The 21,424-nt window shown below is 43.1% G+C and overlaps 3 protein-coding genes across 12 annotated transcripts in view; 1 reads left to right on the forward strand and 2 right to left on the reverse strand.

Moving 5' to 3' along the window:
- Window positions 1-3: 3 nt before the first annotated feature.
- LOC121545405 (haloacid dehalogenase-like hydrolase domain-containing 5) lies at window positions 4-6,367 on the forward strand. The gene is made up of 8 exons (XM_041855913.2): window positions 4-1,071; window positions 2,381-2,584; window positions 2,951-3,063; window positions 3,230-3,323; window positions 3,418-3,451; window positions 3,569-3,743; window positions 3,976-4,164; window positions 4,710-6,367. The coding sequence occupies exons 1-8, from the start codon at window positions 952-954 to the stop codon at window positions 5,107-5,109; spliced, it is 1,329 nt and encodes a 442-aa protein (XP_041711847.1). The 5' UTR covers window positions 4-951; the 3' UTR covers window positions 5,110-6,367.
- A 1,202-nt stretch (window positions 6,368-7,569) lies between these two features.
- LOC121545404 (platelet glycoprotein IX) lies at window positions 7,570-21,059 on the reverse strand. 3 transcript variants are annotated; one of them, XM_041855911.2, is made up of 2 exons: window positions 20,978-21,059; window positions 7,570-8,587 (listed from the first exon to the last, which is right to left on the reverse strand). In XM_041855911.2, the coding sequence occupies exon 2, from the start codon at window positions 8,584-8,586 to the stop codon at window positions 7,834-7,836; it is 753 nt and encodes a 250-aa protein (XP_041711845.1). In that variant the 5' UTR covers window position 8,587; window positions 20,978-21,059; the 3' UTR covers window positions 7,570-7,833. The 3 variants fall into 3 exon arrangements, with proteins under 3 accessions (XP_041711845.1, XP_041711846.1, XP_041711844.1); XM_041855912.2 differs by lacking the exon at window positions 20,978-21,059 and adding an exon at window positions 16,845-16,923; XM_041855910.2 differs by lacking the exon at window positions 20,978-21,059 and adding an exon at window positions 10,196-10,441.
- Window positions 16,486-21,424, reverse strand: part of LOC121545403 (IQ motif and SEC7 domain-containing protein 1-like) — a 238,188-nt gene continuing 233,249 nt past the window's right edge. For 7 of the 8 annotated variants that reach the window (XM_041855901.2, XM_041855902.2, XM_041855904.2 and 4 more), the window contains 3 exons: window positions 20,978-21,154; window positions 18,991-19,040; window positions 16,486-17,078 (listed from right to left, as the gene is read on the reverse strand). In XM_041855901.2, the coding sequence (XP_041711835.2) occupies window positions 16,551-17,078; window positions 18,991-19,040; window positions 20,978-21,154 (755 nt within the window). In that variant the 3' untranslated portion in view covers window positions 16,486-16,550. The remainder of the gene's footprint in view (window positions 17,079-18,990; window positions 19,041-20,977; window positions 21,155-21,424) is intronic. The other variant, XM_041855908.2, reaches the window with a different exon arrangement.

The following is a 21,424-nucleotide window of genomic DNA, read 5'->3' on the forward strand; positions in this document are numbered from 1 at the left end:
TGGTCAGCAGTTCTGAGTTCTTTATGTTGAACAACTTAAAACAACCCTGCCCTAGAAATGTGTCATGTAACATTTTATTTTCAAATTCACAAAGAAACTCGGAGATTGTGGGTGGCCCCACATTGTCAGCAGTTACAGTACAGGACTAAGCAGGCTTTTCTTCCCAGAGAGAATATAGAACAGGTTGTGGCAAACTCAATTGGCTCAGATTTCCATGTCAAATTCCCCTCGGGTGGCACTTGCAGTGTAAATTTAGCCAACCTATATATAAAGACCCACATGTGCTCCGGTTGTCAATTTTGCAGTCGGTTCGGCCCTTATTTGGTCTCCTGTCTTGAACAGAAAATTGACATAAATCCATTGAAAACATGGATAAATACAATTGTATTACTTTGGTGCAATGCAGTAGACAAAATTCCTCAATCTATACTTCTAAAATGGCCAGTATCCTTGCTGCTGTTTTCCCCTGCATTTCTATTGCTCCACCTGATGTTCAAAATGGCAGCTGTGGCCGCAGTCTAGTTCTGCAGCTATTTACGGTTTTCAACCGTGCGCAATAAAGAAATGCCGTGTTCAAAACAACTGGGAACTCGGAAATCTCCGACTTCAGTGCGGTCAAGACAACTGCGAGCTCGCAGGGCAAAAACCAGCACCGACTGGGGAAAAAATCGGTTCGAACTATAATCCAATTCGGAAACGGGCATCTTTCAAGAGCTCCGACCTGAAGATCACTGACGTCATGATTTGACCTCGGTTTTTTCCGAGTTCCCAGTTGTCTTGAAAGCACCAAAAGGACGTACTACTTATCATATGTCGTCATTTCGCCGTGCAAAGAAAAAAATACACGGGTGAAAAAATCGCCAGAACACAACCCCAACCGAACAGCCAACTCTGCCCGCTATTTTTTTTGGTGCTTCATTATTTTACGCTCCCCGGTGAAAGTAGGCGGAGATGAGGGGACTCCTGCCGTTTTACCGTGCTCTGAACGCCCTGTGTAACCGACAAGTCAGGCGAAGAGCTGGATTTGCCGGTTCTCAGTGCGGGTTTAGCGGAACTGTGTCTGATAGCAAGGTACGATTCGAACTCCAAAGCTGTTGCTTCCAAATGAATTCTGCACTGTCAATTGATACATTGTAGCCAACGTTTCCTTGTAATAGGAGGAATACCAAATAATGTAGCATTGCAGCGGTATTTTTTGGGATGCGCGCTTTGTGTCCCTAAATGTTTTGTTTTTTCCCCCCATTAGTTTTCAAAATCGAAACAGGCACATTTTTATGTATCCGAATGTTACCGCCCCTAGGGGAACATACTTGTGAGGGCAACTAGCCTAAATGCAAGATGTGTGGGTATTTTCTTGAAACAAACAAATGAATAAAGACATCCACAACCCATAGTAATTTTTCATTTAATGCCATGCCACACCTCTGGAGAATTAAACCTACGATTGACAAAATATACGTAAATGTTGCACATTTTAATTGCGGTAACAAGGCCAGGATAATAAGCCAATCAGATTTTCCATTATATGTCCAAACAACGTCCCCTTTGTTTATGCCAAATCGAGATCTTGAGTCGATAGGCCTAGGCTGAGAGTTTTTAGCCTATAATGTGGATGCTTTAGCCTCTGTTGTTGCGTTCTGCTGTGTCATTCCCAGGGGGGCTCGTCTGCCTTTGATCACACAGTTGCACTGTTCTTAGCAGTCAATTCTGCATCACACACGTTTTTTTGTTTAATTGTGGGTAGGGGCCATTTGATTAGGAAAAGAGATTGCAGTTCCATCACTATCCCATATCATCAACTCATTCTGTAATGTTGGCTACAATGAATTGAATACGTTTTTTTCTCTCTCTCTCTAAATAATAGGCATGTGTATCCATATGGCATATTGGGCCTGTCAGTAAAGTGGCTTTGATAAGACGAAAGGCCCAATAATCACAGGGCCTATTAATTTCTACCCTCACATCACATATGTTTATTTTCTCTTTATGTGAGCTGCCAGCACAATTCACATTTCCTTCCACATCTACCTAGAGGCTAGACTGTTGTAGCCTGATCCACACCAATAGCGAAACAGATTGTAAACTTACGAGATTTCAGGATGGTCTTAGACTTTTGAGTAACACCCAGGAAATATATGTGTGTTGTTACATACAGAAACTAAATAATTACTAGCCTAGATGCATATTTAAAACAACCACACGCATGGTCCTGCATCCTTTCTTGTCTGTCAACTCAGACCCATGCTTTGGGGATGTGGTTGGGTCTTATACTGTTGAGTGTAATATTTGTAATGATGCATGATGTCAACATTACAGTTTTATGTCATGTAGCGATCTAGAAAGTGGAATATGAGTCACTCTCTCCCTATCCCATCCTCAGCCACAGCCACGCTTTGGCCTGCTGTTTGACATCGATGGCGTGCTTGTCCGAGGAAAGATACCCATCCCTGCTGCAAAAAAGGCATTCCAAAAACTGGTCAACTCTCAGGGACAATTTGTGGTGCCAGTTGTTTTTGTCACCAACGCAGGGAATTGTATGCGGCAGATGAAAGCGGACCAGCTCTCACACATCCTGGGAGTGCCTGTAAGTGTCTCACCTACTCACAGCTCTCTTCTGCCACACACAATCTGTAATGATTAACACATAATGTAATTCTAGTCCCTGTGTGGGCAGTTAGCCAGAACAATATGTGACTTACTGCACTCATGCTGTACATGATAATGTGCTGCATTGTCTGTTCGCTTTAAACGAGTTCTCAGCAACATGATGGATGAATATTAGGACCAGCAGAGGTAGACAATGACATGCATCGTACACAGCCTTTTGACAGGAAATTAAAGCGTATGTGTGTGTCTTGTTGCACAGAAAATCAAACCAATCAGGTCCTCTTGAAGATATTGCCTGCTGTAGGTCTGGCTTGGCCTATCTGACCGGTGTTTTTGTTACCAGATCACCATGGACCAGGTGATGATGTCACACAGTCCACTGAGAATGTTCAAGAAGTACCATGACAAGTGTGTTCTGGTGTCAGGACAAGGACCCGTCCTGGATATTGCCAAAAAGTATCCTTTTGAAATACAGTATGTATTGTCAGACATGATCAAAGCATCTACTTGACTTTTTGGCCTGATAAGAGAAAATATCTTAGATTTTACATAGAAATGAAGTAACAAGCTGATTATAATGACTATGCTATACATTGGTTGTGTAATCCTTAATCATGTTAAGCTTGGGCTTCCAGAATGTGGTCAGTATCGACATGTTGAGAGAGTCCTTTCCTCTGCTGGACATGGTGGACCACAACAGACGGCCCAAACTGCCGGTGAGACTCGGGCCGATGTATACATCAAAATCCATAGACAGGATATATTTCAGACACTTTCCTAAGCGCCTTCCATTTCTTATTTTCTTTTCAGTCCAGTCCTATTGCCAACCTTCCCACAGTAGAAGGTGAGAGCTTGTAAATTGATTATCTTCTTCTGATTGATCTTGTTGTTGAACTGTCACCGTAATTGCAATTGTATATCATATCCATCATATTCCACTTATTTTATCTTTCTGGTCCAGCTGTTATTCTGTTTGGGGAGCCCATTCGATGGGAGACCAACCTCCAGCTGATAATTGATATCCTGTTGACCAATGGGAACCTGAGCGGAGCCCACCAGACCCAGAAGCTGCCCCACCTCCCCCTGCTGGCCTGCAACATGGATCTCATGTGGATGGCTGAGGCCCAGTCTCCACGGTAACCACAGTGAATCAGAGCTGTTATTGAAATGTGGTGAAAAGGCAGGCAGATATGAATAGGAAGAAAGACATTCGTTTTTTTCACCATAGAATCTATTAATGTCCTGGATGCAAAACGGGACTAAGATCATTGAAGTCTGGCCTTCAAGAAAACGGTTGAATGAGCTTGATTAGTTTAATTGATCATGTTTTCATTACATGTTTGCTTGTTAATATGATCTCAACTCCAGGTTTGGTCATGGGACATTCCTGGTGTGCCTGGAGAACATCTACAAGAAGATAACGGGTAAAGAGGTGAAGTACAAGGCTCTGATGGGGAAGCCCAGTGAACTGACCTACCACTTTGCGGAGTACCTCATCAGAGGCCAGGCTGTGGAGAGAAACTGGACACAGCCCATCACCTCCCTCTATGCTATTGGGTAAGACCCCTGTCATCACACTGTTGACAGCAAAAAAGGTGGCAATTTATTTTACGTGAAAGAATATACTACTAGGTAAAAAATGGGTAATCACATACTGATAACATATCATTATCAATACTTGTTTGTTTTTTGGGGATTCAAAGCACAGCTAGATTTAATCTGGAAGCTAGAGTAGTTGTTATAGGTGTGGGCTCTTAATTTGATCACTCTGTTGTGGCTGAGAATTTTCCTGCGCCGCAGGAAATGCAGATGAGCTTAGAGATTTACATAAATTCACTGCACTACACGGTTATATTAACAGTATTTTACTTTTCATATAGCCTCATTATGGCTGGCTAATAGCCTAATCACAGATCAAACCTTACATCGGCGAAAAAGTGTGAATGTTCAAATCTTGCTGTTGCAGGATTATATTGCTGCGACAATACTGTACAAATTAAGATCCTGCACCTGTATGTGCTGATGTCCTTGATGTGTGATGTCATTTCTGTACTACTTGATTCCTCTCCTTGATTTCCTTTCCTTTGTCTCTACTCCCTCAGGGATAACCTGATGACTGACATCTATGGGGCCAACCTCTACAGCTGTTACCTGGAGGAGAGGACCAGGAGGAAGAACTCCAAAACTGTCACCAAGATGGCCACTGGCACGGGCTCCAGCGCAGCCCTGCCCCAGGACAATGAGCATGTTGAGAACACCTGGGAGAGCGAGCTGGCACCCCCCTCCGCCACCTCCTGCAAGTCTATCCTGGTGTGCACTGGGGTGTACAACCCCCACACGGAGGTGCCCACTTATGCCAACCAGTGCATCAAGGAGACTGTGTTTCACGGGCACCGTGACTTCCGCTTCGACCCGGCGCTGGTAGAGCCCGGGCACATCGTGCAGGACGTGGCTGACGCCGTGGAGCTCATCTTTGAGCAGGAGAAGTTTGTGCCTCAGTAATGTTCTCAGATTGGTGTCGTCATGGAGACCTCCTCAGTAGAGGTCTCAGGTTGGCCTGTGCTGGCCATATAATTATAATTGATTATATTCCAATTCTATGGTTCTGGGTTTTAAAAGAGGGGGTTCTTCAAAATTGATACAGAGAAGACCCAACCAACTGATCAATATCCATCTGTCCAGTGTTGTGCAGATTTGTTTTGCATGATACGATGGACCAGGAGATTCCCTTAGTCCTTATCTGGGAAACACCACTTACTGAGTTTCGCTGGACAGTGTTTACAACTTGGCAGGGCATTGAAGGAACTTAATAGAGGTCATATTCAAACTCATAACAGTGTAAAGTAATGTAGTGAGATTGAACTTTTATTTATTCTGTTGTATTGTTTTATAGTGGGCTTAAAACGATTTAAGTTCTGCACAATTACCCGCCTTTAAGTAATGGCAAGTATTTTCTTAGTTGTGATTATGTACAAAGATTATGACAATATTTTAAATTGTTAATCTGATTTAAGTGGTCTTATGTATCTTAATGACTACAATAAGTTATACATATTTGTATGAAGTCTATGTAATTCATATGTTTTCGATTCCTTCTCAAACTGACAATAATACTGTCTACCATACGTTTTGTCTGTTACATCTATGCATGCATTTCATAAGATAGATTTCATGCGTTATACTGTAGATAGATGGTTCTAAGATTAACTTAGCCTTAAGATGCTTTTGGGGAAACGGGCCATGTACTGTAAGAATACCTATTTGATATTTAGGGTGCAATGCCGTCCTTCAACTGTGCTATCTACGTTATTTCTAGCAATGTAAACCATGTAACCTGTATTTGCACAGAACAAAACGATTCATTCTCATTTACTGTTACCATATCTTGCTGAGCTAGTAAACCTGCCCTTAGTTGTAAATGTACCATTTGTCGTATTAGTTGTAAATGTACCATTTGTCGTATGTGTTAGAACTTTGACCGCAGATGCAAAGACTGTATCTAGCCACTTATATAAAATATAGGAATATAACATAAGCTATTTTTTCATAGGTGGATTAACCATGCATTTCAGTTGATGCATTACATGTTTTATAAGATGTTGTCAATGTCAATATTGCTTGTAGGTATGAAAATAGCATAGCCATAAAAAAAGAAAAAAGCCGGCTACCTGTTTTTCAGTGCTGATGATACAGCATGGGTTTGTTTACATTAAAACAAATGACTCCATAGAAAATAAAACATGCTTGTCTTCTTGCCATATATCCTACCGGTTTTCTTCTTACTGTCTTCATGCACACATCTTCAGTTTCATTAAGAAATATTCTCACTCTTATCTGGTGTTAACAGTATTAGAAAATTGGACAACACCTAAATGTAATGGGCATAACTAACAAGTGTCCCTTTGAATTATGGCCAGGCTATGCCTCCACCGGTCCTGGCACCTTCCAAACAGGCTATAAAGAGACTTCTAGGCGAGGTCCCTCTGAGGGTGATAAGTAGTGTTGACATGGGCCCTCCCTTTCCTCCCAGTATAAAATAACACAGAGCAGTCAGTCAAGTTGAACTGAAATGATTGTTCACTACATTGGATGGTTTTGATTGATAGAAAGTCACCCTTGAGGGAGCTTTGCCAATATTTGTTAAAAGTATGAAAGATATCGTGTTCTTTAGTAACACTATTTTACAGCCCATAATTACTTGGTATTTACTCAGAAACTACATGGTAACAGAGTAATTACATAATATTATTATTAATAGTAGTATAACTTCTCAGTCACTTGAGGATTTAATGTAACAAATACCAGGAAGTACCATTACCAAGTAATTTCAAATTAAATACCAGTGGTAACGGCTGTAAAATAAAGCATTGCCAGTGTTTTGAACATGCAATGAAGTAAGTAAAATAAGGGCTGGATTCAATCCGTATCGCAGAAGTAATGCGGAAGATCTGCGTTATAGCTCAATTTAAATTTAAAGGCAATGTTCCTGCGTTCGCGGAGATATGTCGCTGCATATGTTGGCTCAATCGGAAATTACCTTTACATTTTACCTTTAAACTTTCGTGATATGGATTGAATCCAGCCCTAACAGGGGATTTCCACATAACACGATAATTCTGATAGCCACGCTAGCTTCGCCCTCATGTGGGTGCTAGCAAGCAGGATAGTAGGGGCTGGAAGCTATAGTGAGCTTCAATTGGTCAATAACGGCGCAATGTCACAGAGGTTTTGCATAAAGTTCAGCTTTCCCTAACTTTGGTCCCGCCCTGTTCACGCTCCCTCACCCATGCTCGCATCGCCCAACGGTCCCACCGCCCACTTCCATTCCCTCCATTGAAAATGAATTGCTTCCGAAGTTTTATCATCCCCTGTCGTCCCCTGTGGAAATTCTGGTCGTGCAGTGCATTGCAACAGTAATGTATTGAAGTCAAATGAATTAGCAACTACACTCTTTCCCCCCACTTGAGCTTGTCATACATTTATTTTCATCAGAGAGATACAGTGTGCAAGTATAAAACAAAGTAACAATCTACATAACAACAATGGGAGATAACAGTTCCAGAGCATTATATTATAGGCTTACTATTGCTAGAGACAAAAATCTATTCAAAGCATGAGTCAAAACAGTCTGATGAACGGTATTCCAACAGAGGGCAAAACACTCATTCACCGGCTTAGGTTGTAAATCCCCAGCCACCCTATGGTGCGCAACAGTCATCCCATATCTCATGTTGCCTTTATCTTTATATTGTGCTTCTTGTGCAACACGTCCAGTATTTGTGGCAATATCTCCATGTTAATCAGTGGTCTCTCTGGGTCATCTGTCCAGGTGAGAGAGGTAGAGTTCTCACATTCCTCAGACAGAGAGACCCTCTGGAGTGTCCTCCTGTGTTTGGGCTTCAGCGACTTCAGAGAGTCAGCCTCAAACCCTGCGTGTCTCTGATCCATGTCCAGAGTGAAGGTGGAGTTCTTTGCTAGCTTCAGGGCCCACAGCAGCAGGCCGATGAGCCCACACAGCATCACCCCCACCAGGGTATCATACACCTCCCCTGCACACCTCCGCTGGGCACAGGAGGAGAAGTAGGCATCACTGAGCACAGTGATGGCTGTGTGTGCCACACTACTGGGGCTGGCACAGGTGGGCACCCCACCAGACATGACAGCCCTGTTCCTCCTCAGCCAGGTCCTTAGGTACTGGATTTCACAGTTACAGTGGAAAGGATTTCCAGACAGGGTGACCCTCCTCAGGCCTTGCAGCCTGTCGAAGTGCCCTGGAGGTACTGTGGACAGCAGGTTGTTCTGGAGGTGGAGCTCGGTGGTGTCTGGAGAGAGAGGTGGCACTTCCCTGAGGCTCAGGGAGCTGCAGTTTATCTGTAGTCCTGCAGGCTGTAGGGTTGAACACCGGCAGGGTTGTGGGCTGGTCTGTGCACTGGATGTGGCCAGGAGGAGGAGGATGGCTAGCCCTGAACCGAAGAGCATCCTGCAGGAAGAAAAACATGCCATGATGTATGCATACACTATATATACAAAAGTATGTGGACAACCCTTCAAATGAGTGGATTCGGTTATTACAGCCACACCCGTTGCTGACAGGTGTATAAAATGGAGCACATGTAATCTCCATAGACAAACATTGGCAGTAGAACGGCCTTCCTGAAGAGCTCAGTGACTTTCAACGTGGCACCGTAATAGGATGCCACCTTTCCAACAAGTCAGTTCTTCACATTTCTGCCCTGCTAGAGCTGCACCGGTCAACTGTAAGTGCTGTTATTGTGAAGTGGAAACATCTAGGAACAACAACAGCTCAGCCGTGAAGTGGTAGGCCACACAAGCTCACAGAAAGGGACAGCCGAGTGCTGAAGTGCGTAAAAATCGCATGTCCTCTGTTGCAACACTCACTACCGAGTTCCAAACTGCCTCTGGAAGCAATGTCAGCACAAGAACTGAAATGGGTTTCCATGGCCGAGCAGCCGCACACAAGCCTAAGATCACCATGCGCAATGCCAAACGTTGGCTGGAATGCTGTAAAGCTTGCCCCCATTGGACTCTGGAGCAGTGGAAACGCGTTCTCTGGAGTGATGAATCACGCTTCACCATCTGGCAGTCTGACGTACGAAGTTGGGTTTTGCGAACGCCAGGAGAACGCTTCCTGTCCGAATGCAAGTTTGGTGGAGGATAAATAATGGTGTGGGGCTGTTTTCCATGGTTCGGGCTAGGCCCCTTAGTTCCAGTGAAGGGAAATCTTAACGCTACAGCATACGATGACATTCTAGACGATTCTGTGCTTCCAACTTTGTGGCAACAATTTGGGGAAGGCCTTTTCCTGTTTCAGCATGACAATGCCCCGTGCACAAAGCGAGGTCCATACAGAAATGGTTTGTCGAGATCAGTGTGGAAGAACTTGACTGGCCTGCACAGAGCCCTGACCTCAACCTTTGGGATGAATTGGAACGCCGACTGCGAGCCAGGCCTAATTGCCCAACATCAGTGCCCGACCTCACTAATGCTCTTGTAGCTGAATGGAAGCAAGTTCCTGCAGAAATGATCCAACATCTAGTGGAAAGCCTTCCCAGAGAGTAGAGGCTGTTATAGCAAAGGGGGGACCAACTCCATATTAATGCCCATGATTTTGGAATGAGATGTTTGACGAGCAGGTGTCCACATACTTTTGGTAATGTAGTCCCAAGAAAAATTATGCTTTGAATTTCAGAATAGGCCTACCTGTGAAAGGAATACTATGTTTTATGGAGGTGCATGTAACATCTATTGATCTATTTACTCAGAAAATAATAGAGATGTGGGTAAACTTTGTATCTATCCCACATTGGGTGGAAAAATATGTCTGTCATATCATATACATATATGGAGGTGCATGTAACATCTATTGATCTATTTACTCAGAAAATAATAGAGATGTGGGTAAACTTTGTATCTATCCCACATTGGGTGGAAAAATATGTCTGTCATATCATATACAGTATCCTATGGGCTGAACAGGCTTATCATAATAGGCCATGGCCATAAATGTTAAAGTGAGGCCTTCCTTTAGGTGTCAAGTTATTGTCAACAAGACTAGAGTGAGGCCTACCTTTCAGTGTCAAGTTATTGTCAACAGGACTAGAGTGAAGCCAAAGTAGAAGGTAGTTCTTGTAATTCCACTCATCGTTGAGGCCTGTGCTCTGTCAAATATCAATCCACAGGTGTTCTGTCCAGTGCTGCTCTGGAAGGTCTAGAAAAGTTTTAGAGTTCTAGGAGATGTCCTTCAAGTCAGCCACTATTGTCCATTTTGTAACGGACGTGTTTTTTAAATGTCAGAATCCCCTCTGCACATACGTAACAGCGTCAGAATGTGTGAAAGTCACCACTGACAGGGCAAGCTTTGGGTCACGTGATGAGAGGGAAACACCTCTGTTGGGAGAAGATAAGGGTTTATCTTCAAAAAATGTGGTAGGCTTTTAATAAGTGAGTTTGTAACGTAGTACTGCTATACATGTTAACAATGACGACCAATGTGGTATTATTATATTCTTGGTATGAGCCTCCATAACTGCCATAAATATGCTCATGTAATTATTGTTGCTATAACCTACTACTATTCCTGTGTTGGCCAGTAACCTATAAGTTCTATGTAGAGTATGCTACTACTCCGTCACATAAAACTATGAATTAGTGCATTTCTTGGCCCAACACCAGATCCGACTCTACTCTATGATAGTACTAGGATCAAGTAGTAGTGTATGGTAAACACTGACTAGAACCCATCTATCCACTAGGTGGTAGTGTATGGTAAACATAGTCTAGAACCCATCTATCCACTAGGTAGTAGTGTATGGTAAACACTGTCTAGAACCCATCTATCCACTAGGTATTAGTGTATGGTAAACACTGACTAGATCTAGAACCCATCTATCCACTAGGTAGTAGTGTATGGTAAACACTGTCTAGAACCCATCTATCCACTAGGTAGTAGTGTATGGTAAACACTGTCTAGAACCCATCTATCCACTAGGTAGTAGTGTATGGTAAACACTGTCTAGAACCCATCTATCCACTAGGTAGTAGTGTATGGTAAACACTGTCTAGAACCCATCTATCCACTAGGTAGTAGTGTATGGTAAACACTGTCTAGAACCCATCTATCCACTAGGTAGTAGTGTATGGTAAACACTGTCTAGAACCCATCTATCCACTAGGTAGTAGTGTATGGTAAACACTGACTAGATCTAGAACCCATCTATCCACTAGGTAGTAGTGTATGGTAAACACTGTCTAGAACCCATCTATCCACAAGGTAGTAGTGTATGGTAAACACTGACTAGATCTAGAACCCATCTATCCACTAGGTAGTAGTGTATGGTAAACACTGTCTAGAACCCATCTATCCACTAGGTAGCAGTGTATGGTAAACACGGTCTAGAACCCATCTATCCACTAGGTAGTAGTGTATGGTAAACACTGTCTAGAACCCATCTATCCACTAGGTAGTAGTGTATGGTAAACACTGTCTAGAACCCATCTATCCACTAGGTAGCAGTGTATGGTAAACACGGTCTAGAACCCATCTATCCACTAGGTAGTAGTGTATGGTAAACACAGTCTAGAACCCATCTATCCACTAGGTAGTAGTGTATGGTAAACACTGTCTAGAACCCATCTATCCACCTGGTAGTAGTGTATGGTAAACACTGTCTAGAACCCATCTATCCACTAGGTAGTAGTGTATGGTAAACACTGACTAGAACCCATCTATCCACTAGGTAGTAGTGTATGGTAAACACTGACTAGATCTAGAACCCATCTATCCACTAGGTAGTAGTGTATGGTAAACACTGACTAGATCTAGAACCCATCTATCCACTAGGTAGTAGTGTATGGTAAACACTGTCTAGAACCCATCTATCCACAAGGTAGTAGTGTATGGTAAACACTGTCTAGAACCCATCTATCCACCTGGTAGTAGTGTATGGTAAACTCTGTCTAGAACCCATCTATCCACTAGGTAGTAGTGTATGGTAAACACAGACTAGAACCCATCTATCCACTAGGTAGTAGTGTATGGTAAACACTGACTAGATCTAGAACCCATCTATCCACTAGGTAGTAGTGTATGGTAAACACAGACTAGAACCCATCTATCCACTAGGTAGTAGTGTATGGTAAACACTGACTAGATCTAGAACCCATCTATCCACTAGGTAGTAGTGTATGGTAAACACTGTCTAGAACCCATCTATCCACTAGGTAGTAGTGTATGGTAAACACTGACTAGAACCCATCTATCCACTAGGTAGTAGTGTATGGTAAACACTGACTAGATCTAGAACCCATCTATCCACTAGGTAGTAGTGTATGGTAAACACTGACTAGAACCCATCTATCCACTAGGTAGTAGTGTATGGTAAACACTGACTAGAACCCATCTATCCACTAGGTAGTAGTGTATGGTAAACACTGACTAGATCTAGAACCCATCTATCCACTAGGTAGTAGTGTATGGTAAACACTGTCTAGAACCCATCTATCCACTAGGTAGTAGTGTATGGTAAACACTGACTAGAACCCATCTATCCACTAGGTAGTAGTGTATGGTAAACACCGACTAGAACCCATCTATTCACTAGGTGGTGCGCTGACAAACTGCTTCATCTCTGCGTGCCTTCCATTGGTTATGCTGTGTATTACCGACAGGTGTACTAACCGTAACACAGATAAAAAAAAATACAGAATACATTATGTTTTTGTTGAAAACCTCCCTGATACATACCGGTATGCAACATGCATCTAAGAAGTAGATAACCCTTTCTAAAGGTACCTTGTTGACAAGGGCTTTATTTGATCTGTGAATTGGTAAGATAAAAGGAATGACACACATGATGACGCATGTTAGAAGCTAAAGACCAACACATGCATACCAACACAAGTCATATATTTGTTTATTTAGCGTTGTCAACATTGTCACAGTTGAAGTTTTACAATAACTGGGGTCTTACTGACTCACTACTCACTGGACAAACTGAATGCACAAAGAAATGAGGCCACTCTTGTCTTTCCCTTTGATGAGTCTGTGTCTGTGTGTCTGTGTCTGTGTCTGTGTGTGTGTCTGTGTGTGTGTGTGTGTGTGTGTGTGTGTGTGTCTGTGTGTGTGTGTGTGTGTGTGTGTGTGTGTGTGTGTGTGTGTGTCTGTGTGTGTGTGTGTGTGTGTGTGTGTGTGTGTGTGTGTAGGAGGCAGTAAACGTTATAACAGTCTGTCTTTGAGATCCACAGCGAATGACAGTTCAGTACAGTTGGAGGCAGAGACAAGCGATATGTTCTGAATCATATATTTTCCACCTCCCATATGAGGTGACGGGCACACCACCCTGATCTCCACGGCAGATGTTGGATTACAGTAGTGATAATATACACACTATGTACATATCCCTTTTCTCCCACTTGGTCCCTTCTCATCTTCATTTTAGATAAACCACCCTTTTTAGAATTCCATAATCAACACTTCTACTCTCCTATTTACACATTCATAGCCCTCGGCTCAGTAACACAAGTGCAACGGTGTTAATGTTTTGTTATTTTTACAATGGCTATGTATATGCAGATGAAATAAATGCATGCTGAGCTGAAGTAACAATCAGCTTAACGTGGGACAGCAGAGCAAGTCAACATCAGAAGATTCCAAATCTAAACCAATAAAAAGAAAGGAAATAAAGTCAATCAACTTTACAGGCTGACCTGGTCAGCCAGCTCACAGTGAAAAGGACACACGATGCATCAGGTCCATGCAGTGCATTGTGGGGGTACTTCTCAGACTGTAGACATTTCTTGAAGTACTACAACAGATATCAAGATCAATCTAAACATGTCGTTCTTTTTTTTTTAACGTTGTCCGACCATTTCTGAGTTGCAAAAAGGAAAATATGAAATTATTAGAAAGACATTCAATTGATTATTCATGTTCCAGATAAGATATGTTTATCTGTCTAAAAGTCCTTATTTTATGTTATAATATCATGGATCTAATATGAACGGACATGTCTTGAATGTAGTCTTATGGTTTCAGTTCTTAGTGAATGTTAAAATACATTTACACCCTGAATATTGGGACAAACAGTTGACTCTTACTTTAATGTACACATGATAATAGACTATTATTTTGTAGAATGTAGAAAGTTATTTTTCTTTACATATAACCCAGTTCCTTTGTTCCATTTGCAGTTATTTGCTGTTTAGTAGATCTACATTTTTTCAGATTTCCTGAAAAATGAAAGCGCTCCTTCATATGTGCTTATCCAGCAAAATAGTTATGTTCTGCCCAGAGGGAAGCATATTCCTTTTTAAAATATATACACACATTCCGCTTTCCTTCCACCGTGAACTGTGTAAGTAAGTATATAATCTGAAATGAAAAAAATATATTTCTCACCTGAATCTCTTCCTGGACAACATGATAACAGACTTGAACCCGTAGAAGGCCTACATTTTAAATCTCTATGGTAACACTGATTCGTTATAGAATGTGGAGAGGATAGCCTCACATCAATAACATTACATGCAACATCACTTAATAGACATTCCACTGAATTCCAGGACTATGCTTCTTAGAGAACCATGAGAACAGCCACACATTAAGCCATTGAGAGAGAACAACAGGGGTCCGAACTAAATAAATAAATAACGACACAACATGAAAACACACAAAACAAACAGAAGGGACCCTTTGCTTGTTCTGAACGTACAAAATCAGTACGACGATATTGCGCGTACATAATGATAGAAACAAAGATGACAAACAAACAAATAAATCATTCACTACATACTTAAGAGCTTATTTTAGTCACTCAACTACTCAGGTTTTGTGAAGAAAACAAAAATATAGTAAATGATGATTAAAAAAAATGGATTATTGTATTTTGATTTGAAGAGTCAAGAATGCAGCTGCATCAAAGGAATGAGACGTTACCAGCTCTACTGTGGGTCCATCAGTAAAGTGACTTGAGCCTCAACATCTATTCAGTAAAGTGTCCGAGAGGTCAGGCAAGCTGTGAGCTGAGCCATCATACAACCAAAAGAAGCCCGTTAGCTCAACAAGAGAGCTGTGACACATCTTCACTGCTATCTTACAACGTGTCCTTACTCACAGTACTAAACTTATAAAGGACTACTATACTGAGCTTAGGGGGACCCATCTACCCAGCAGATGAACAACATATGGTCAGTAAATGCCCATGCCAAGAAGTATCTGTCCACTCTAAGGTTTTATACATGACAGCACAGCACTAGGAGGGCCATATGCCACAGCTGCATTCCTGAGTCTCTCAATGCTCTGGTTGGAAGGCAAAGGGTTCAAGAGTAGGTTATTGGCCTGAATTAATGTGGGTTCACTCCTCCTTTCCATCTATCCTGTTACCATAGAGTCAGTATAATACTGATAAAGTTAATTTCTAATGATAATAATAACGGTTGTATAATCTTAGAAGGTACTTTACGCACAATATACTGTACATGAAGTCTGGACTAAATAGTTTATGCATTAGTAATTGGCACATTTATTAATGAGAGTTAGGAGACAACACGTAAAGCTGTCATCTACAGTAAATGCAGCACTACAACTACTACCATTGAGACTGTTTCCTCAGTTGTTAGCCTGTCCGTTGGTCTAGTTATTGTGAAATGATTACACCTAGCTTTTCTACACTACATGAATTCTACGAGGCAACAACAAATAGCATTCTTAAAAATAAAGAAAGGGTTTCACAAACCTCAAGAAAGCAGAATGTTAAAGCTAGCTTTGTTTAAAAAGACTGTGTACAATATAATATGCCATTGTGACAGAGAAAACAGTCAGAAATGTTTTCCCAGGCCTGTCCCAACTCTTTACACGAAGGGGAGACAGGCTATTGAAAGAACAGAGCAGTGGAGAGCGGCCTACAGAGGTGCACGGTTCTCTTCAGCCGTCACGGCCGGGTTTGGTGTGAGTTCACAGGGATTAGGAGGGAAAGCGTTTCCCCATACAAAACGCCTCCTCCCTCAACAGAAAGAAAGAGGCCCCCACTCCAAGGTTCGAGCCGCGGCCCTTTGTGGAGGAATTGAGTCTGGTTTCCATCCTGCATATTGGTGAGCAGCTGATACAGGTGACTGCCAGAGGTCCATCTCAACAACCACAGCAGTGGAACACAGTGGACAGGCCATGGACTTAAAGTATACCCTCTGTCCCTTTGGTGGAAGAGATAGTTCTCTCTCTCTCTCTCTCTCTCTCTCTCTCTCTCTCTCTCTCTCTCTCTCTCTCTCTCTCTCTCTCTCTCTCTCTCTCTCTCTCTCTCTCTCTCTCTCTCTCTCTCTCTCTCTCTCTCTCTCTCTCTCTCTCTCTCTCTCTCTCTCTCTCTCTCTCTCTCTCTCTCTCTCTCTCTCTCTCTCTCTCTCTCTCTCTCTCTCTCTCTCTCTGAGGGACGTCACACCACGGTGCTGATGCCACTGTGTTTGTGTTTGGATCCGCCGGGTGCCGGGCTCTGCTGCTGACTGTGGTGGTGAAGGGCATGCTGGGAGTGTGAGGCATGATGCGAATGCTGGCTGTGGGTGCCGTGACTGTGCTGTGGTACATGCGGGTGTTGATGTGTGAGGGAGGAGGAAGCATATGCTGCCGGGGGCTGGTGGGGCGGGGGGTGGTAGTGGTGGTGGTGGTGGTAGGGAGGGGGGTTCTGCTGGACGTGGCAGTACTGGGAGTGGTGGAGCTGGGTCTGGGCTACCTGCTGGGCTGTGTGGTGGAGGTTGGACGGATGGGGCGTGTGGGAGATGAGGGTGGGGTGACCGGGCGGAGGAAGAGGAGGATGGCTCTGGGATGAAGGCTTCGCCCGCTTGCTGCCAAAGAGCGACCCGAGGAGGGAGGAGGAGTTGGGGATGGTGGGGTGGCCCCGGGGAGGGCCCTCGCTGCGAGGGGTCGTGGCTCTCCGGCGTGTGTGGGGGCTGCTAATGATGGACCCCTGTGGGAGAGAAGAAGGGGACATCATATCTATCCGTACCTTTTATACAACTGGACATTCACACAGTACCACCTACTAGAGTCTAAACTACCATAATTTAGGCTAAGGTACCCCCTCATGGAAATGGTGCAAATTGCCTGCATATTCAAGGGTCAACAGCAACTTGCACAACGTTACAGACAGAGCATGCAAAAAATGAACAAAAAATGCCATCTCATGACAGACAAATAATGAATGGTAATATTAGGGTTATGGTCACTCTTGACAATGTTACAAATGAAGAAACCTACATTTCAAAACAAACCTCAAACTCTAACCTACCGTGTCAAATCTGTTCAACGTGTGTGTGAGATTTGAAAACTGAACCTTCATAATAGATGCATCAAAACTATACAGGCCTATACATTTCATATTGTTGAACGCCTTCCAAACCTGCCAAGAGTCCCACATGCAACTGGTTAAAAACAATGGAGGCAGAGGATCCACATGCAGAGGAGTTAACAGGCATACTCTCTATCCATATTGGGTTAGCGTTCAACCGGACAGCGGGAAGCAGCCATACTGGAGCTCTGGTAGGCACATTTTAAAATAACTCTGTTCACTTATCCCCTGTTCTAGTTCCAACTCTATCCTTTTTGTAATTCATTCATTTTAGAAGCCCTTCATTTGGTGCATGCTCTGTCCAACGTTGTAAAGAGACCCTATAGATGTCTTTGAAAGTGGAATGACATTTTTAAGGGTCCCCAGACTCCAAAACCAACACATGGACACATGGAATGAAAAAATGATGATGAATGAAATCCACATCTTTCATATTGACTATTTCATATTGTGTGTAAAAAGCCTATTGATAAGAGTTCTGATAGTGAGATATTGTTGTGACAATGAGCTGCTGTAAAATAACCTTCCTCCCTGAGCTTCAAATCCCTCTGGGCTTTCTTTCCATAGGACAGGCAGGGGACAGGAGAGGGACCAGGGTGGTGAGAGAGAGGGACCATGGGACAGGAGAGGGACCAGGGTGGTGAGAGAGAGGAACCAGGGGACAGGAGAGAGACCAGGGTGGTGAGAAAGAGGAACCAGGAGACAGGAGAGGGACCAGGGTGGTGAGAGAGAGGAACCAGGGGACAGGAGAGAGACCAGGGTGGTGAGAAAGAGGAACCAGGGGACAGGAGAGGGACCAGGGTGGTGAGAGAGAGGGACCAGGGGACAGGAGAGGGACCAGGGTGGTGAGAAAGAGGAACCAGGGGACAGGAGAGAGACCAGGGTGGTGAGAGAGAGGAACCAGGGGACAAGAGAGGGACCAGGGTGGTGAGAGAGAGGGACCAGGGGACAGGAGAGAGACCAGGTCGGGCAGAGAGAGGGAACAGGGGACAAGAGAGGGAACAGGGGACAGGAGAGGGGCTTTAGGGTTACATAACACTGGGGGGAGAGTAGGTGCTACAACAGATATTCACTGGCACCCCTGCCTTAGGTAATAGAACCCCAAAGCAAAGTAAAACTGCGGGTCGGGACATGGCTGAATGGAGGACAGTAGACTGTGATCAAAACAGACGGAGGGGGGAGGGGTTGGGGGTACGATGACGACACAGGGATCAGAGGGAGGGAGGGGAGAATAGTAGTAGAGTCATGCTTGTTTCAAGAAAAAGGGCAAACTGGCCACATGACCAAAAAAAGAGATGACTCCCATCTAGACAATGCCAGCGTCAGAGGCAGGCAGCCCATGCATGCACACGAACCGAGGCAGGCAGGTTGTTAAAAGGCAACCGAGATTAAAAAAATTATCATAAAACTAGATGAACTGAGAGTCTATGAAGCAGAGGGGGGTGCAAGACCAAAAAAAATGTACGGAGTGTTTTGACAGTGCACATCATCACATAGAGAGTAGCTTGGATACCAGCTGCTTCCAACTTACTTCCATATTGCTGTCTAGTGATCCTGCACTGCTGCGGCGCCCACGCTTGCCTGCCCGAGACATGCAATACCACAGATTAGAGATGGATAGGACAGCACTCCTGGATCAACTACAGAGGTTTAGGCAGCCCTCCTCTCCCCTAGGGGGCAGTGCAGGGGGTTGTGAGTAGTACACTGGAAACTGAGATAAATCTGGGCTGAGGTGAGATCAGGAGGTCAGGGAGATTTTGTGGGACTGGTTGATAGGTAGGTATTACTGTGGCGAAGTCATGTCCATTAATTTTGCAGCTTTGTTCAGAGATAAAGACAAACATTTGGTCTGTGTACTTCTACACTATTCATATTATATATCCTATATTTCTGATAATAAGCTTTCTAAAATACTCAAGTGATGCTAGAACTAAAATTCTAAATTTAGAAGAATCGCCAGCATTGGCTCAAACTTAAAAGGACAAGGAAATCATTTTTGCAACATTCAGCTGGGGACATAACTACAAAGCGTTAAGCAAAGTATCTCGACTCTAGAACTAGTTAAGATTATCCAGTGTTTTATTTAATTTTTTATGTCCTGATAAAATGTGACAACTGGGATTTAATGTTGTCACAAGATGTAGATTGTCATAAGGAAAGGTCACAGGTGACTTTGAAGAGAGCCAATGGCAGTGACAGTCAAGGAGGAGGAGGAACATCAAAAGCAATACAATGGCTGTTGCACATGAGGTGTACGAGCAAATACAGAAAAGGCCCAAGGGCAAACAGAGCGGTTTGCCACTGTTAGAGGCTCAGCCAATGAATACAGGACCAGTCTTCACATATGGAGAAAGGAGAAAACCCAATGGGAATGGAAATATCAGGAAGTACATAATGAGATGGAGAATAACGAGAAAAGAAAAGAACACAGGAAATGACCACACTATCATGCCACGTCCTGCGATTAGAAAGTTAGGGCTTAACCATACGCAAAAACAGGAGGGTGGAAACACTACTATGTTCTATTTACTTCAGCACTGACTAACCTTATCATATCAGTATTTCAGTACAGTACCCAACATGACAATGGAAACAGAGCAAATACCTCCCAATGTGAGATACTGTAGGACTGTAGAACCCCTATATGGATTTCATTACGTTACCATGATGTCTTAACATAACTGCGATCCAGAATGAATGACATGTTCTCAAAGTGCTGCGCATTAGAGTTAGAGATGCTATGTGAAGTACTGATATTCATGACAATGAGATGTTTGTTGTCATTTAGGAACCAAATCTCGTCTTTTGTCAGTTATTGTATGAGAACATATCCCCATTGAGTTCAGTGGGGTTGAATGACTGGTAGGGTGAGTGAATAATGGTAGTTTAATTGAACATATAACAAGCAAAGCTCATCATGAAATGTTGTGAGAAATAATAAGGATTTAAGAATGAGAATGTGACACGTAAAAGTGCAAAAATCAAAGGTGTTCATTGAGATATAAAGTATATTTGGATTCAGATACAGGGAAGAAAGCCATCCTTCAATATTACTTTTCAGTGAACAGGCAAATCCTCTAAAGTAGGCCTATGGATAATATCATACCAAATAGCTTATTCATTTAGATACTTATATTTTTCTATGGCACTCACCTACTTCTCTTGTTTCATATCCCAGGTTATGATAATACTATTTCACATTGGGGTAGGGCACCAGTACCAGAAAATCATCTTGGGACTAAACTTACAAAAGGACCTTAAGCTCAATGATCCTGTGGAGTCTCACACTGCCCAGATATAGTATGCATTTCAGTTATTTCATAGGAACATCTCACTGGAATAATGTTTTCATTGATCATCAATACAGCTTAGGGGAGAAGTCTGACATTAATGCATGGTGCTCTAAAACATAATGTTGGATGCTCTGAGTTATATCACTATAGGACCAGTAAGGAGGTAACAAAACAGAGGGTCTCTCCCAGGAAAGGACCCTCTGGTGAACACAATGATGACCTTACCTGCTTCGGAGAGGTCGCGGAGGGAGCTGCTGAGGGCGCTCCTCTTCAGGCCCTCGCCCATGGTGTAGGTGTCGTCCAGACTGGCACGGTTCATGTTGCCGTTGCCAGCCTCCTTCTTCAGCCCAGAGCTCTGGGACATACTGGGCCTCACCACCCCTTTCTGCTTCTCCAGCTCAGCTGTATATGAACATACACATGGGGAGAGAGTAAGGTAAGGAGTGTGTGTGTGTGTGTTTGTTTCAGTGCATATCTTTCAAACACACAATAGTTCTACATTTCCTCATATAATTTCATCATTGGTACTAGTCTTATTTTCTCATAGACTATTAGTATACATTCGGTAACTATTGCATATACATAGTAATTAAATGTTGCATTGTTAGAGTGCACCTAAATCCTTTTCGACGTTTGACTCATTCTTAAAAATAGTATTCTGTGTGTTTCCCT

Source organism: Coregonus clupeaformis, chromosome 30 (assembly GCF_020615455.1).
Source record: "Coregonus clupeaformis isolate EN_2021a chromosome 30, ASM2061545v1, whole genome shotgun sequence".
NCBI classification, from domain to species: domain Eukaryota; kingdom Metazoa; phylum Chordata; class Actinopteri; order Salmoniformes; family Salmonidae; genus Coregonus; species Coregonus clupeaformis.

Bases quoted from the DNA above. Each gene is read 5' to 3' on its own strand.
- LOC121545405 (XM_041855913.2), top strand. From the start codon at position 952: ATGAGGGGACTCCTGCCGTTTTACCGTGCTCTGAACGCCCTGTGTAAC. The intron at 1,072-2,380 runs GTACGATTCGAA...TCCCATCCTCAG, and splicing joins GAACTGTGTCTGATAGCAAG to CCACAGCCACGCTTTGGCCT. The intron at 3,324-3,417 runs GTGAGACTCGGG...TTTTCTTTTCAG, and splicing joins ACAGACGGCCCAAACTGCCG to TCCAGTCCTATTGCCAACCT.
- LOC121545404 (XM_041855911.2), bottom strand. From the start codon at position 8,586: ATGCTCTTCGGTTCAGGGCTAGCCATCCTCCTCCTCCTGGCCACATCC.